The 14,045-nt window shown below is 44.5% G+C and overlaps 1 protein-coding gene across 8 annotated transcripts in view; it reads right to left on the reverse strand.

The window, feature by feature from the left end:
- The window catches only part of TRIO (trio Rho guanine nucleotide exchange factor), a 254,175-nt gene that overhangs the window by 38,884 nt on the left and 201,246 nt on the right, over window positions 1-14,045 (reverse strand). For all 8 annotated transcript variants that reach the window (XM_060278041.1, XM_060278045.1, XM_060278044.1 and 5 more), the window contains exons 35-36: window positions 7,845-8,137; window positions 5,325-5,495 (exon numbers count right to left, since the gene is read on the reverse strand). In XM_060278041.1, the coding sequence (XP_060134024.1) occupies window positions 5,325-5,495; window positions 7,845-8,137 (464 nt within the window). The remainder of the gene's footprint in view (window positions 1-5,324; window positions 5,496-7,844; window positions 8,138-14,045) is intronic.

Genomic DNA, 14,045 nt, shown 5'->3' on the forward strand with positions numbered 1-14,045 from the left:
AAGGAAGAAAAGAAACAAAGGGGGGAAAACAAAACAAAAAGATTAGTTATACAGTAATATAGCAGCTATCTTAGCAATTCTATCCAAAACAAGAAGAAAACTCAGAAGCTATAATTTAAGCGCAACTCATGATGATGTATGGCAAGGACACTGCCAAACGGAAAACTGAAGAATCTTTGCGATCCAGTGATGGAAGTGGTTATTTTGTGACACACGAATTAAGGTGGCCTTATAGTGCTAGTGGCTGGACATGGATGTCACCTGAGCAAGTTTAAAGGGAAAGGGAAATAGAGGCAGCCATTGTTGCTGTAGTCCCCTTCCTTTCCACTCACTGTAACTGGGTGGGTAAGCCTTGGATGTGTAGTAAAATGGGGATTCTTTCACAATGACTGACTTGAAATACAAATCAGGAGATACCTTCTTTTCTTTTTTAAAAGCAATTAACAGCTTGGTTGTGTAGCACCAAAACACTGGAAAAGAATGAATTCCCACAGGAATACCGTCATAAAATGGGAGGTGCATACTTACTTGTGAATTGTCCTTTTAATGGCTACATATTACATCAAAACATGCACTTCTTTGGCACATATGCCTACGACTTGAGACTGGAGTACGCCCCTTCCTGCCCAGATCAAATTTGCTATATATCACTATGTTTTTTTAAAAATTTCCTTCAGGGATTTCCCTCCACATCAGCTTGGCTGCCAAGGGACCCTTCGCAAGTTGTAGAGAATTCAGGGAAATGTTCTTGAGTATACAAGGCAGTGCATAAGATACACTGGTGATGGTGAAGCCTGTGGGCCTCACCACTGCCGCATGAGAACAGAGATTTGACTTCCTCAGAACATAACCAAAACTGCTATGTAGCTATGCATGCATTACAGGGAAAGATCAGTACTGTACTTGCAAAGAAGCCTTTTTTCCCCAGAGAGCTTGTTCACCATTACTGATCTTCTACTTGAGAAATTCCTACATGACATTTCCAAGGAATTCCTTGGAACACAGCTTGAAACCATGGCCCTAATGAGTTCAAACTAAGGGATGGTACAAACATTACAAAAATAGGAGAAGAAGCTCAAGCAACTTGAACACTGTCACATATTGAAGGTGGAGCTGAGATAATTGTTAATTTTGCCTTTTGCTTGACTGGAATCTGAAGAGGAAAACCTTGACTCTAGGCCCAGTTGTGAGAACTGATCCAGAGATTGTGGGAATTATAAATAATCCTTGTGGTAGAGACATTCTTGGTTGCTTTAGTCTGAACGGCAAGGTTATGTTGAATTCCTGAGCACTATAAGAAACTAGAAGATAAGAACTTGAGAACTGGACAAGTTGCCACAGTTATATTATCTCAGACCTTGCAGCAAAGCTGCAATAAGGAAATACGTGACTGTCGGTCCTGCTTGTATTTGTTTGCCTGCCAGAATGAAACACATGAAGGAAATAGGAGAAATGCTTTGAGATCAACCTATAGAACATGGAGAGAAAGAGAAAGGTTCTCCGTAATCACCTTTTACTAGTTTTTCCCATATTCAGTATTATTTTTTCCAAATGGAACAGAGCAAAATATTTATAATGCAAAAGCTTTTTTTGTACATAATAAAATAGATTTCAGGTATAATTACTGAGCCCAAATCTCAGTTTGTTAAGTGCAAGAAGTTACATAGGTAATAGATGGTTTCTGCCCCACAAGGGGAGAGGAAAACTCAGTCAAACCTAGTTGCTTGAATATGTCAACTAGAACGTGCCACATTTTTGGGGGGTGGGGTTTAAAGATCCAATCAGAATGAAATTACACAAGTTCCCTTTAAATCACTATTGGGGGGGGAATGGGGGCAGGAATGGGATGTGATTCATTTGTGCCTCTGACGATTTAGCTGGGGACATAGCAATTCAAGGTGGTTTTATAGCACAACGAGAGTTCTTGGTTGTGAGGCAGTGAATAAATTGCGCAGAGGCAGGAAGAGGCCGGCCTCTTACCCGAAGCTACTTTTCAATGAACTTTCTGTGTTTCTGGTTCCAGTGATTCTAGATTCAGGTAGGTAGCTGTGTTGGTCTGACGCAGTCAAAATATATATAAAAAATTGTCCAGCAGCACCATAGAGACCAACTAAGTTTGTTCTTGGTATAAGCTTTCATGTGCATGCACACTTCTTCAAAAGAAGAACATCTGAAGAAGTGTGCATGCACACAACAGCTTATACCAAGAACAAACTTAGTTGGTCTCTAAGGTGCTACTGGACAATTTTTTTCATATGGTTCCAGTGAGACAGAGAACAATCCCAGACAACTGTTTAGCAGGCCTACGAAAGATGCCATTTCAGGTTAACAGACTGGCACGGGTGCGTTTAGGAGTGGGGTATCAAGCGTCACAAAACAGTATCAGTGTTGGCGATCAAAGGGTTAATGATAAAACCCACATTAGATTCTAGTCTCAGTTCAGATGGTTGCCCAGAACTTTGGACGGAGGAGTGATTCCTTCAGCCCTCCTCCGTGCAATGATGTCAGCTATGAACTGGGTGCTTCACATCACACACCCAATCACACCAACACCCGGTATGCGAGACTTCTGTTGAGTGCGAACACGTACGATTATGAGTCAGCATAATAGGGTGTCAGTTTGGAGCACCCTGTTATATAACTGTGTGTGTAAATGTGAGTGTGCACGCAGGTTTGGGTCACTCCTGCACCATAAAAAGGCCTGGGTAAGTGTTTTAACAGAATGGAAAAGCCATTTGGCACAATAAACAGCAATTAGAACTCTTAATGTTGCCTTGTATCAATCATCTAAGTAGAGTCTACCCAACTAGGAAAGCAGATGAGTTTTTTTTTTTAAAAAAAAAGTAAAGGAAGTTTTGAAATGCATTTCCGAACCCTGTGCTGCTTTTTTCTGCGATAGTGTGACATGGTTAGTCAATCGCAAAGCTTGCAAGTTGTCCATCAAGCATAAAAGGATATATGCATGTATTTTCCTTACCATATTCTAAGAGAATGTGTGAGCAATGACTGGGCCAAGGTGGAAGCCCTATTTGCCCCGTGGCAAAACACAAGCATGCACTGATGGTGGGTTTTATATTCTGGCATTTCTACTGGTGCACAGAGAGGTCCTATGAGAAAAACCCCTTTAAAAACTAGTTGACACTTGCACCCTCTAGCACTGTCAAGTTTCTCCGGCGCACGGAACTCCAGAATGGAGAAATATGGAGGAATGGGTGGAAATTAACTTTTAATGCTTTGTCAAATTACTTTCCAGACCTTTAGGGCTGTTGAGGTGCTGCTTCCCTTTTCACGCTCCTATGTATGGTCAGAATGAGAGAATGTCTTTGGCTCATGCATATTCTTCCCCAGTCCTCTCTCAGCATGCAGAACACGACTCCAAAAAAACCCAGAAGCTCCTATGTTTCTAATATTCCAGATCTCCTCTAACACTGCCTATTTTAAACCACCAGACAATACAAATGGTGAAGAGAGCAAGGGTCTATACGAGGCATCCCCAAACTTCGGCCCTCCAGATGTTTTGGACTACAATTCCCATCTTCCCTGACCACTGGTCCTGTTAGCTAGGGATCATGGGGGTTGTAGGCCAAAACATCTGGAGGGCCGCAGTTTGGGGATGCCCGGTCTAGATGGAAGCACATGAACCTTAAAGGTCTGTTCTAGACTTTCCCATGCACAGAGATGAGAAACAGAAGCAAAATCGTTCCCAAGGGTGACAAAATAATTTTAGGTGCTTTAAATTTAGCACGAGAGCTAGCATCTCAGCCAAAAGCAGCATTATTATTATTATTTATACTCCGCCCATCTGGCTGGGTTTCCTCCACCACTCTGGGCGGCTTCCAGCAAATGCCGAAATACATTAAAATATCACAGATTAAAAACTTCCCTAAACAGGGCTGCCTTTAGGTGTTTTCTAAATGTCAGGTAGTTGTTTATCTCCTTGACCTCCGATGGGAGGGTGTTCCACAGGGCGGGCGCCACTACCGAAAAGGCCCTCTGCCTGGTTCCCTGTAGCTTTGCTTCTCGCAGTGAGGGAACTGCCAGAAGGCCCTCGGCGCTGGATCTCAGCATGGCCTCCAAGGCTATAAAAATTCTTAGCAGCTTCTGTGACACAGCGTTCCTCAATTCACTGAATGGGGAAAGCTCTGGGTAGGAGCTCAAATGTTTAATGTGCAAAAGAATCAAACTTATTCTAAGGACAGGAAGAATTTGGGGTCTTTCTGTCCATCTCCAGGAACATTTCACTTCAGGTTCTACCATGGTTTATACACTGTGTGAGTCAATTTTACTGAGTATGCAGGAAATTCCCACTGCTAGTCAGGATGCGGTTACCTTAACAATGATTAAGATCCTCAAGAGAACCACAAGGGTGTGGAGGGGGGGGGAAACCCCCAAATGCTGAAAACATCTGCTTTGCCCAGAATGGTGGCTTGTTGCCAAGAAAGCGTAGCCATGATCTCACATAAAAGATTACCCCGCCCCTCAAAAAAAGAAGGGGAAAATATTAAAAAGCAAAGTCACTGGTTTTTTAAAAGTGCATTTGGAAAATAAGTATTTGGTGCAGAGCTAAGACCGTGAGAAAACTATATACACAACAACAAAATCTGTATTTTCAAAAAGTTAGGTGTGAATTGTTACAAGACACATTTTTGTTTATGTCAGAAGGCAGAAATTATGCCGAGCGGATGTGTTTTTCAAAAAAATTGAAACGATGAGCCTGAAAGCAGCAGAACGCCGAGTGAAATGCAACATGTGAAGAATCAGGGCGCTTTGCGAAACTTTGCGCAGACAAAGCCTTCCAATTTGAGATGAAGGAAGGACAAAGGCAGACAAGCAATCCAAAAAGATGGAAGGAACTTCGGCATACCACAGCGATGGAGGGGCAAGATGCAGGAATGAGAACAGCTAGGCATGATGATGTTCTTATGGTCTAGGGAGGGACACCCAACCAACTCTTTCCCCAGACCTTCAGAAGATCAATGACAATGTTCCTCTTCAGGGAGGCCTTTGAGAAACAGGACTGAGGTTGACCTAGTCTGTGCTGTGGGTCTGGCTTGCTGTTTTATTGTTTTTAACCGTGCAGACTTCAAACTTTTGTGGCGCAGGGATTTTATTACCACCACCACCACCACCACCACACAGGGTTCGGGATACAAAGAACCACCTACTACTCTCTTCCTGGTCTATTCACAGGGAGCCCATACTGCTCTGTAAAATGTTCGGGTTTGACATGACACCCTGCACACTGATCAGCTCTGATTACCAAACACAAATCATTTCAGTCAAACCCTTCTGCCACGGGATCTCCCTCCCTCCCATTTATTTACCTTGTCATCCTGCGAATCTGGCTGGAGTAGACTGTGTTGCTGAATTGCCATTGGAGGGGGAAGCGGAACAGCATCAGCCCCTTCTTCACCTTCCTCCTCTCCACAGCTCTGCATGCCGGACGAGGATGATTTGGAGAGGGTGCCACTGCTCAAACCCTCATTACGCCCTCTCTACAAATGCAACGTTAACAGGACTTAGCATTTATATATAATGTTTCAGAATATGGAAAATACTTCATAGAGCCGCATCTTAGCACTTCTTACGGCAGTCTTATAATGTTGGAAAGCCAGCATTTCTGGTACATAGCCCAGTCTCTTACACACTGTGAAAAACTGGTCTCATCTCCCTCTCTAATATGCCATGAAAATTATCAAACCCGAGAGCACGCTATAGACCCCATCGCTATTCATATATCCTTTGGGAGAGTTCAGCTCATTTTTAACCTTCTGGTGAAAGAAGACAAACCTCTCCAAAAGGTACTTTTAAGATACATGTCAATTGGCAGTAAAACCTGCTAAGGCAACAACACTGATAACAAATGAGAATTTTAACCCGAAACCCATAATACAAAATAGAATGGAAGTTCACTCTGTTACTGAATTTGGATTGTAAAGAGGGGTTTGGTGTCCTTAAAAAAACAACACCGAAGTTGGTTCAAAATCAAATGGGCTTGACTATGTCCTAGCTCAGACAAGCAAATAACCCATGGTTTATGTGCTATGGAAGAAGCCATGCTTAGTCTTGGGCTCAAACCCTCTTTCCTTTCCCTGGAGAGTTTAAGCTTCCATTTTAAAACAAACCACTGTATTTTCAAATCTTGGTTATTTCATACTAGAGGCAAACACCTGTTCCCTAGAATTCTTGACCTCATAGCCTGGATTACAGGAAGCCATTAAAACAGGTGCCTGGTTCGGAATAATGGGAAATTGTGTTTTAAGAAACAGATAATTTTGCTCAAGCTGAGAGCATGAGGGAAGGGGGGCAAGGAGTGCGTTTGAGCACAAACCTTGACCCCAGGTTCACAGGTCTTGGGTCATCTAACTGGGATCAGTATGTTTGAATTGGGCCAGAATGGTCACGTCTGTGTACTGAAAGTACACTACAGACACATGCAAGTATGTCTTTTCAATATAGCAAAATTGGGCTCGTGCTTCCATGTTAAAACTACTCATGGGGAAGGGGCTAAAATACATATAAAGGGAAAGGGACCCCTGACCGTTAGGTCCAGTTGCGGACGAATCTGGGGTTGCGGCGCTCATCTCGCATTATTGGCCGAGGGAGCCGGCGTACAGCTTCCAGGTCATGTGGCCAGCATGACTAAGCTGCTTCTGGCAAACCAGAGCAGCGCACGGAAATGCCGTTTTACCTTTCCGCCAGAGCGGAACCTATTTATCTGTACTTGCACTTTGACATGCTTTCGAACTGCTAGGTTGGCAGGAGAGCAGGGACCGAGCAATGGGAGCACACCCCATTGCGGGGATTTGAACCACCAACCTTCTGATCGGCAAGCCCTAGGCCAGGGGTCCCCAGACTTACCGTGTGGCGGGCCGGAGGGCAGGGGAGTGCGCGCGCAGCGGGCCGGAGGGCGGGGGAGTGCGCGCCCGTGCGCATGCGCACACGCACACGGGCGGGGAAAAAATCGCCGAAAATCGCTTGTGCGCATGCGTATGGGCCTCCCCCGACCCGGAAGTGCACCAGAAATGACCTCTTCCGGGTCGGGAGAGGCCCATACACATGCGCACAAAGGATTTTCGGCGATTTTTTTGCCGATTTTTTAGATCGTCGCTGCGCCGTGCGCCGTGAGAGCGGGCGGCGGCAGCGGGCGGCGGGGGTCGTCGCGGGCCGGATTGGAAGGCCGATTGGGCCGCATCCGGCCCGGGGGCCGTAGTTTGGGGACCCCTGCCCTAGGCTCAGTGGTTTAGACCACAGCGCCACCCATATATAGTAAACCTCAATCAGAGATCATATCTTGCTGGTACTTAAACTATTAGCTAATGTTAGTTAACAGTTTTTTTTTACAACTGTCTTGATTTAACTCTGCAGGATCAGAGTGCAATGTATCAAATAGTATAGATCAGGGCGGCAATCACAAAGCATACCGTAGATGTTTCTGAATAGTCAGGATGTCCTGTTAAGATTCCCTCTCTTTGCAGTGAAACAGAGCGAAGAGAAATGAGGCAGCACATTTTGAGGAATGAAAACAGCCAGATGCGGCTGTTTATGGAAGAGTGCCATGGAAGACTTAGAAAACAAACTGTTTGTTAAGGATTCTGGCAGCAACGGATGACAAGGAAGTATCTCTCTGGTCATAAAAAACAAACAAACGACCAGACCCAGCCCACACTTCTTCTAGTGTGGACAGTGTGTCCAAGAACAAAACAAAAATTACAGGATGCTGTAGGTAGGGCAACCCCCCCCCCACAAAAAACCTGAATTGACACTCCTTTTTCTACTGTGTGTGCCTATATAATATTCAAAGAAAAACCTAGAAAACACTCAGGAGTATTCTACAGACATACCTCTTCAATAGTTTCATCCTGCGGTGTAGCAGCACTGTCATCTGAGTCCTTCTGAGAGCCAGTATCAGCGCTTTTGCGAACTTCGCCTCTCTTCTTATGCTTGTGGGCTAGTTTCTTGACATGCCCATCTGCCTTTCCGCTGCTAAGTCGCCTCACTGGGCTGGTGAGCCATTTCCTCAGGGTGTTACCCGGGCGCTTTGGACCTGGGGAACTCTGTGCCCCAATCATATGGGGCTGGAGTGACGTCACCGATGCTGGAGGGCTGGCATCGTTGCTGGAAACGGAAAGAGAATCTGAAAAAGAGAAGGGAATGATCAATGAAAGATCTATCAGCAACCACGGCCATTGGGTAAACTTGACTTCATGCGAGGAATGGCAAGAGCCATGGGTGACAACTGCAACATCGAAGCCACTTTCTGTAATTTATCCAAATGCAAGGAAACCGGCGTGAACTCAGGAGGGGTTTCCACGCCAGAACTGCTGGCTCCCAGGTAGATATAATGTCACAGTGTGGGGACTTTGTACAACAACGACCCAGCCTGAATGGCTGGGGGTGGTAATATTGTGGCATGAAATCCACCAAAGCACAACCAGCAACAGTGCATGCATACAAACTGGCATTACTAGTACGTAGCTGATATTGATTAGCCAAATCTCCCCCCCCCCCGGAAAAAAAATGCAGGCTATATTTTTCCTTTTCCAAAGTTCGTTTCTAATTCTAGCATTAGGCAGGCTCTCACACTATGCTTTTTAGATTCCTGCTAAAACCCTTCTTTCTTTGTTTCAACAAGGCTATCCAGACACATGGGGGACCCAGGTGGCACTGTGGGTTAATCCACTGAGCCTAGGGCTTGCTGATCAGAAGGTCGGCGGTTCGAATCCCTGCGACGGGGTAAGCTCCCGTTGCTTGGTCCCAGCTCCTGCCAACCTAGCAGTTCGAAAGCACGTCAAAATGCAAGTAGATAAATAGGAACGGCTACAGCGGGAAGGTAAACGGCGTTTCCATGTGCTGCTCTGGTTCGCCAGAAGCGGCTTTGTCATGCTGGCCACATGACCTGGAAGCTGTACGCCGGCTCCCTCGGCCAATAATGCGATATGAGCGCCGCAACCCCAGAGTCGGTCACGACTGGACCTAATGGTCAGGGGTCCCTTTACCTTTACCCAGACACATAAGTTAGTTTATGTATGCTTTGCCTTAGTATTGGACAATCCTGCCTGATTTTAAACAAATATTGGTATGTAAACTTCAGTGTATTCTACACGAGGTGAAAATAATGCTGTGCACTGGATTGGGACAGATGCGCAGCAACCAACCCGAACAATGGCTAGCATCTGAATTACAAGTTGCAGGGATAAAACACTACCTTATTTTAGGCCTCCTCGTTACTGAGGTTGTTAACCCAGGCCTGGGTTGCATTACGTTAGACTGCTGGTTGGGGCTCTTGCGACTGAATGCCTCTCTATTAAACCCTGCCCCGCAAAACCACAAAAACTTCCCTGGATCCGATTACGAGATGAGGAAGACAAGCTCCAGCCTAGCTTTCTATACCTGTCACTTCCACATGGGGCACAAAATTGCTGCTGCTTTGTGTATTCTGCACTCAACAATTAAAATTCTGTACTCGGGACTCACACAACTTCTTAGGCAAACGGAGCACAATTGCATAACTTATCTTACACAATTCATTTTGCACAATTATTCCGAAATTATAAACTATGGAGCCCATTCATAAGGGGTAGAAGCTGCAAGGAGCAGGGGGAAGCTGCCTTTCCTTCGGGACTGAATTGTGTGCCAATATTGCGTCCTATGAGTTTTTATTTATTGCCATTTTAATTTTGCCCATGCCAAATGATTCTAGGCCGTGGTGCACGTAGCAAAAAACAAACAATAACTCTGAAGTAAAACATATAGAACATTATCCAGACATAAAACCTCAACAACAGTCTAAAAAGCAGTGGGTGGATAAAAAGCAGTAATACTGTATCCCAAAGGCCTGGACTAAGACATCTTCACATGTCAAAGGGATGTCAGCAGGGATCCTGGAGCAATTTAGCACACAGAGCTCTGGCACCATTTGAGGGAATTATCTCCCTTTTGTTGCATGTGTGGGTGTGTGGATAGTGATGTTATATTATATTATATTATATTATATTATATTATATTATTATAATAACCCACACGCCATCTATATATATATAAATGTACAAATCGTGAAACTGCGTGTTCCACTTTTCTCCGTAACCGCTTGACCGATCGTCCTGAACTTTTGACACAACGATCCAGGCCACTCCCCGAGCAATGTTGGGGACAAAAATCCCTCAAATCACACACCTGGTTTTCCACCAAGTCAAACAGCGCCCTCAAGTGGCGTTATACCCTCCTCCACCCCCTCCCTTCCTGTGAAATCTAAGCCACACCCACAAACCAAATGACATCATCAACCAAGCAACTGAAACCACCAAGGCGGCCATTATCAGACCCCTAGGCCCCTGCCAGGCTCCTAGGTCTCCACTAGGCCTTGGGGGGGGGAGAGGGCGAGCGCCCGGATCGCAGGTCACACATTGCCAAGTGGAGGTAGGGGCCTGCCTGGGGGGGGGATAGGGGGCCGAATAGGGAGCAGGGATACGTAATGGGTGAGAACAGGGTGGGGGGAGACACAGGGATGAAACCTGCCCTCTCCACAGTATCTCGCCTTGGCTCAGGGGGACTCTGAGGCTCAGGGGGATCTGAAGGGGGGCTAATACCCTCCATTTCACAGACTAACGCACAGCAACGCGTGAGGGCCAGCTAGTAGTTATTATATAAAGCTTGCTAAGAAACCGAATTGTTACTGCGTCTGCATCCATTTTAATGTCCTGTGAATTTTTAAGAAGATGTCCACCCACTAGTCTCCCAGATCTTTCATTAACAAGATGATAAATATTTCTTAAGTCTATGAATGTAACTCACATTTCTCCAAGGCTAGTCAAGGGTATTGTCCAAGTTCATAAAACTAATCATAAATACAGACACCAGATGAGCCTTTGGGACTCCCTTTTATCAAATTTCTCAAGGGTGCACTTTTGTTTAGACTAGCCACAAACCCTCCAAGGGATAATTTAGTACATTCTCCACCAGCTCAAAGTACAGCTCCATATGTACCTCTGCTAATGGAGGTCGGAGTTCAGGCAAAGTCCATTTAATACAACAAAACAAAGGAACTGAAGAGAAAGCAGAATAGTTAAGCTAGAACAAAAGATGGAAATCAAAATTTTACAACCAAGTACTCATTCTAAACCCAAAGCCAAGGAATCAGACCTTGTTCATCTGTATGACAATTTATGTGGGTAACGTTCAAGGAATTGTGCCTAAAGCCAAAATCACATATAGCAGTTCAATGGCAGGTGGGATTGCCAAAGTCATTTCTCCTGGAATTGCACCCCCTTTCTAGGTTTTTGCCATGCGTGTAAATGTGAATGCGTAGAAGTTAAATGAACAAAAGTTGCAGGCTCACTGTGTGTGTGTAAAATCTCCTTAATCATGCCCTGTTGCTTGATAAATGAAAGGCATCTGCCTCAGATTTTCCTGTTGAGCTCCAGACAACTTAATAATATTTAAGACAAGGCCAGAGGCAACAAAAAAACCCATTTCCTCCCATGAAACAGATATATTTAATTTTCCTCTGCCAAACAAAACTCACATCCAAGTACCCCTTTCTTTAACTGAAATGTGTGCTTCATATAGGGTAGAGCTGACACTTACTACTACATAATTATGCGCGACTGTATGTCCACTTAGCATCAATACTGGGAGAGACAATTTGGTGTTCAGAGATGAAATACCTGCTTTCCAAATCTACCTGTGCAAAACCACATTTTCTTTCCCTTTCCTCTGTTTGCTATTTCCAGCATAATGTACAAAACTCCTCAGGTGGTCTTCAACTTGGGTTCGTTGGACTGGCCATGTTGTGCGGATGCCTGATGATCGTCTTCCAAAGCAAGTACTCTATTCCGAACTTAAAAATGGAAAGTGTAATGCTGGTGGTCAACAAAAGAGGTTTAAAGAATGTCTCAAGGCAGTCTAAAATCTAAAATACTAAAAAAAATGTAGTATAAACACTGACAACTGGGAAAGACTGGCCTGTGAGCGCTCCAGTTGGAGAACAGCCTTTACCAAAGGTGTCATAGGCTTTGAAGACACTCGAACTCAGGACGCAAGGGAGAAACGTGGTATGAGGAAGGCACGCTTGGCAAATCCACACTGTGATCAACTCCCGTCAGGAAACCTATGTCCCCACTGTGGAAGGACGTGTGGATCCAGAATTGGCCTCCACAGTCACTTACGGACTCATTGTTAAAACCGTATTTATGGAAGACAATCTTACTCGGCTATGAGTGATCGTAGAAGAAGAAGAAGAAGAAGAAGAAGAAGAAGAAGAAGAAGAAGAAGAAGAAGAAGAAGAAGAAGACCAGAAACTCTAGAATTAATGAATGCTCCACACTGTAACAATTTGTTGGAAGGCCTCACTTGTATGTGTAAAGGTAAAGGTAAAGGTACCCGACCATTAGGTCCAGTCGTGGATGACTCTGGGGTTGCGGCGCTCATCTCGCTTTACTGGCCGAGGGAGCCAGCGTACAACTTCCAGGTCATGTGGCCAGCATGACTAAGCCACTTCTGGCGAACCAGAGCAGTGCACGGAAACGCCGTTTACCTTCCCGCTGGAGCGGTACCTATTTATCTACTTGCACTACGTGCTTTCAAACTGCTAGGTTGGCAGGAGCAGGGACCAAGCAACGGGAGCTCACCCCGTTGCGGGGATTCAAACTGCCGACCTTCTGATCGGCAAGCCCTAGGCTCTGTGGTTTAACCCACAGCGCCACCCACATCCCCACTTGTATGTGTACTATTACATATATGCAGCTTCTAGGTTTTTTTTTTACTCCCCCCAAATGCTTTCTATGTAGTAATGCCATGTATTCATGTGACATATGTTTGTTTACGGACACATATTATTATATACCTGTCAGAGAACAGGGCCGTAAATGTACTTCTCTCAGAAAGGTTTCCTATTATGCAACAGCGGCAGTCATCACCTTTAGCTAAGCACATGGATGACAAATTATGGAGATTTTTTAAATAGCTCTATGTAAGTCTGTACTTGTCTAAAGTCAGATAACCCTAAACGTTACAATACCAGCAATCAAAATAATGAAACCCTTACATTATTCATAGAAAGCTGCCCGTCTATTTCTGGTGCCTAAGCTAGTGAATCTACATTCCTGAGTGACTGACTGGTGGGTATGCATTTTTTTTCATGACAAAAAAATAATACAGTTTCAACAGGCTTTCTCAGATGAACAGAGCTAGCCCCTGTTCCCAATTCTTGCTATTTAGACCACCAGCCAGCAAGAAAAAAAAAATCAAATATCTGTATCTAAGAGTACAGATACAGGTACAAAAGGCCGTTTTGTTCTAGGTAATCAGTGGAAACGGCCACTGTGCTATTTTATGAAAAGGAATATTTTACTATGAATCACTATGTGGAAGCCCTTTCATTTTCGCTGTTGACATAATGAGGATCATTTGTTCCTTTTTAACAGCAATAGTCTTGCGAGTTGAGAGCACACATTAAAAAGAAGCAGAGCGCTTGTGTCACTTTGCTGCCTCTAATACAACATGCTCATGTGGAGTACTGGAGAAAAGCTGGACCGACACCAAGAAGGCTTTTCTGCTAGGAATCCTCCTCAGGGGCCCTTGCAAATCAAGATATCTGAACTTACACACACTGTTATGCTATGTGGTTATAATCTTGCACTGACCTCCTTGGAGAAAGGGTGGGAGTGCAAATGTAGGAAACTAACCAGTTGGCTTAGAGACAATGAGTTCCATAATTAAGAGAACCGTGCATGTTCCTTGCTGGGTTTCAATGGGATTGAGCCCACAACTTAAAACAACGCATTGTAACCAGACTATGCACACCAGTGTAAAAGACTCTACTGGCCACAGGTTAACCTGTTTGGAAATGTTACAACTCAAGATCAAATTAGTTTCCCAAGGCCATGTTCCACTTGCCTGGCACAGAAGTGCCCTGCTGTCACTCATGCCCACCTGTAAAGTTGGGTACCTGTAGTTTCTGTTCTTGCATAGTAATATAGCTATTATAGTTCACAAAAAAGCATCTAGCATATTCTCAGGTCCCTTATCTGTGACATGCAGAATGT

The sequence above is a fragment of the Zootoca vivipara genome, chromosome 8, assembly GCF_963506605.1.
Source record: "Zootoca vivipara chromosome 8, rZooViv1.1, whole genome shotgun sequence".
Taxonomy (NCBI): domain Eukaryota; kingdom Metazoa; phylum Chordata; class Lepidosauria; order Squamata; family Lacertidae; genus Zootoca; species Zootoca vivipara.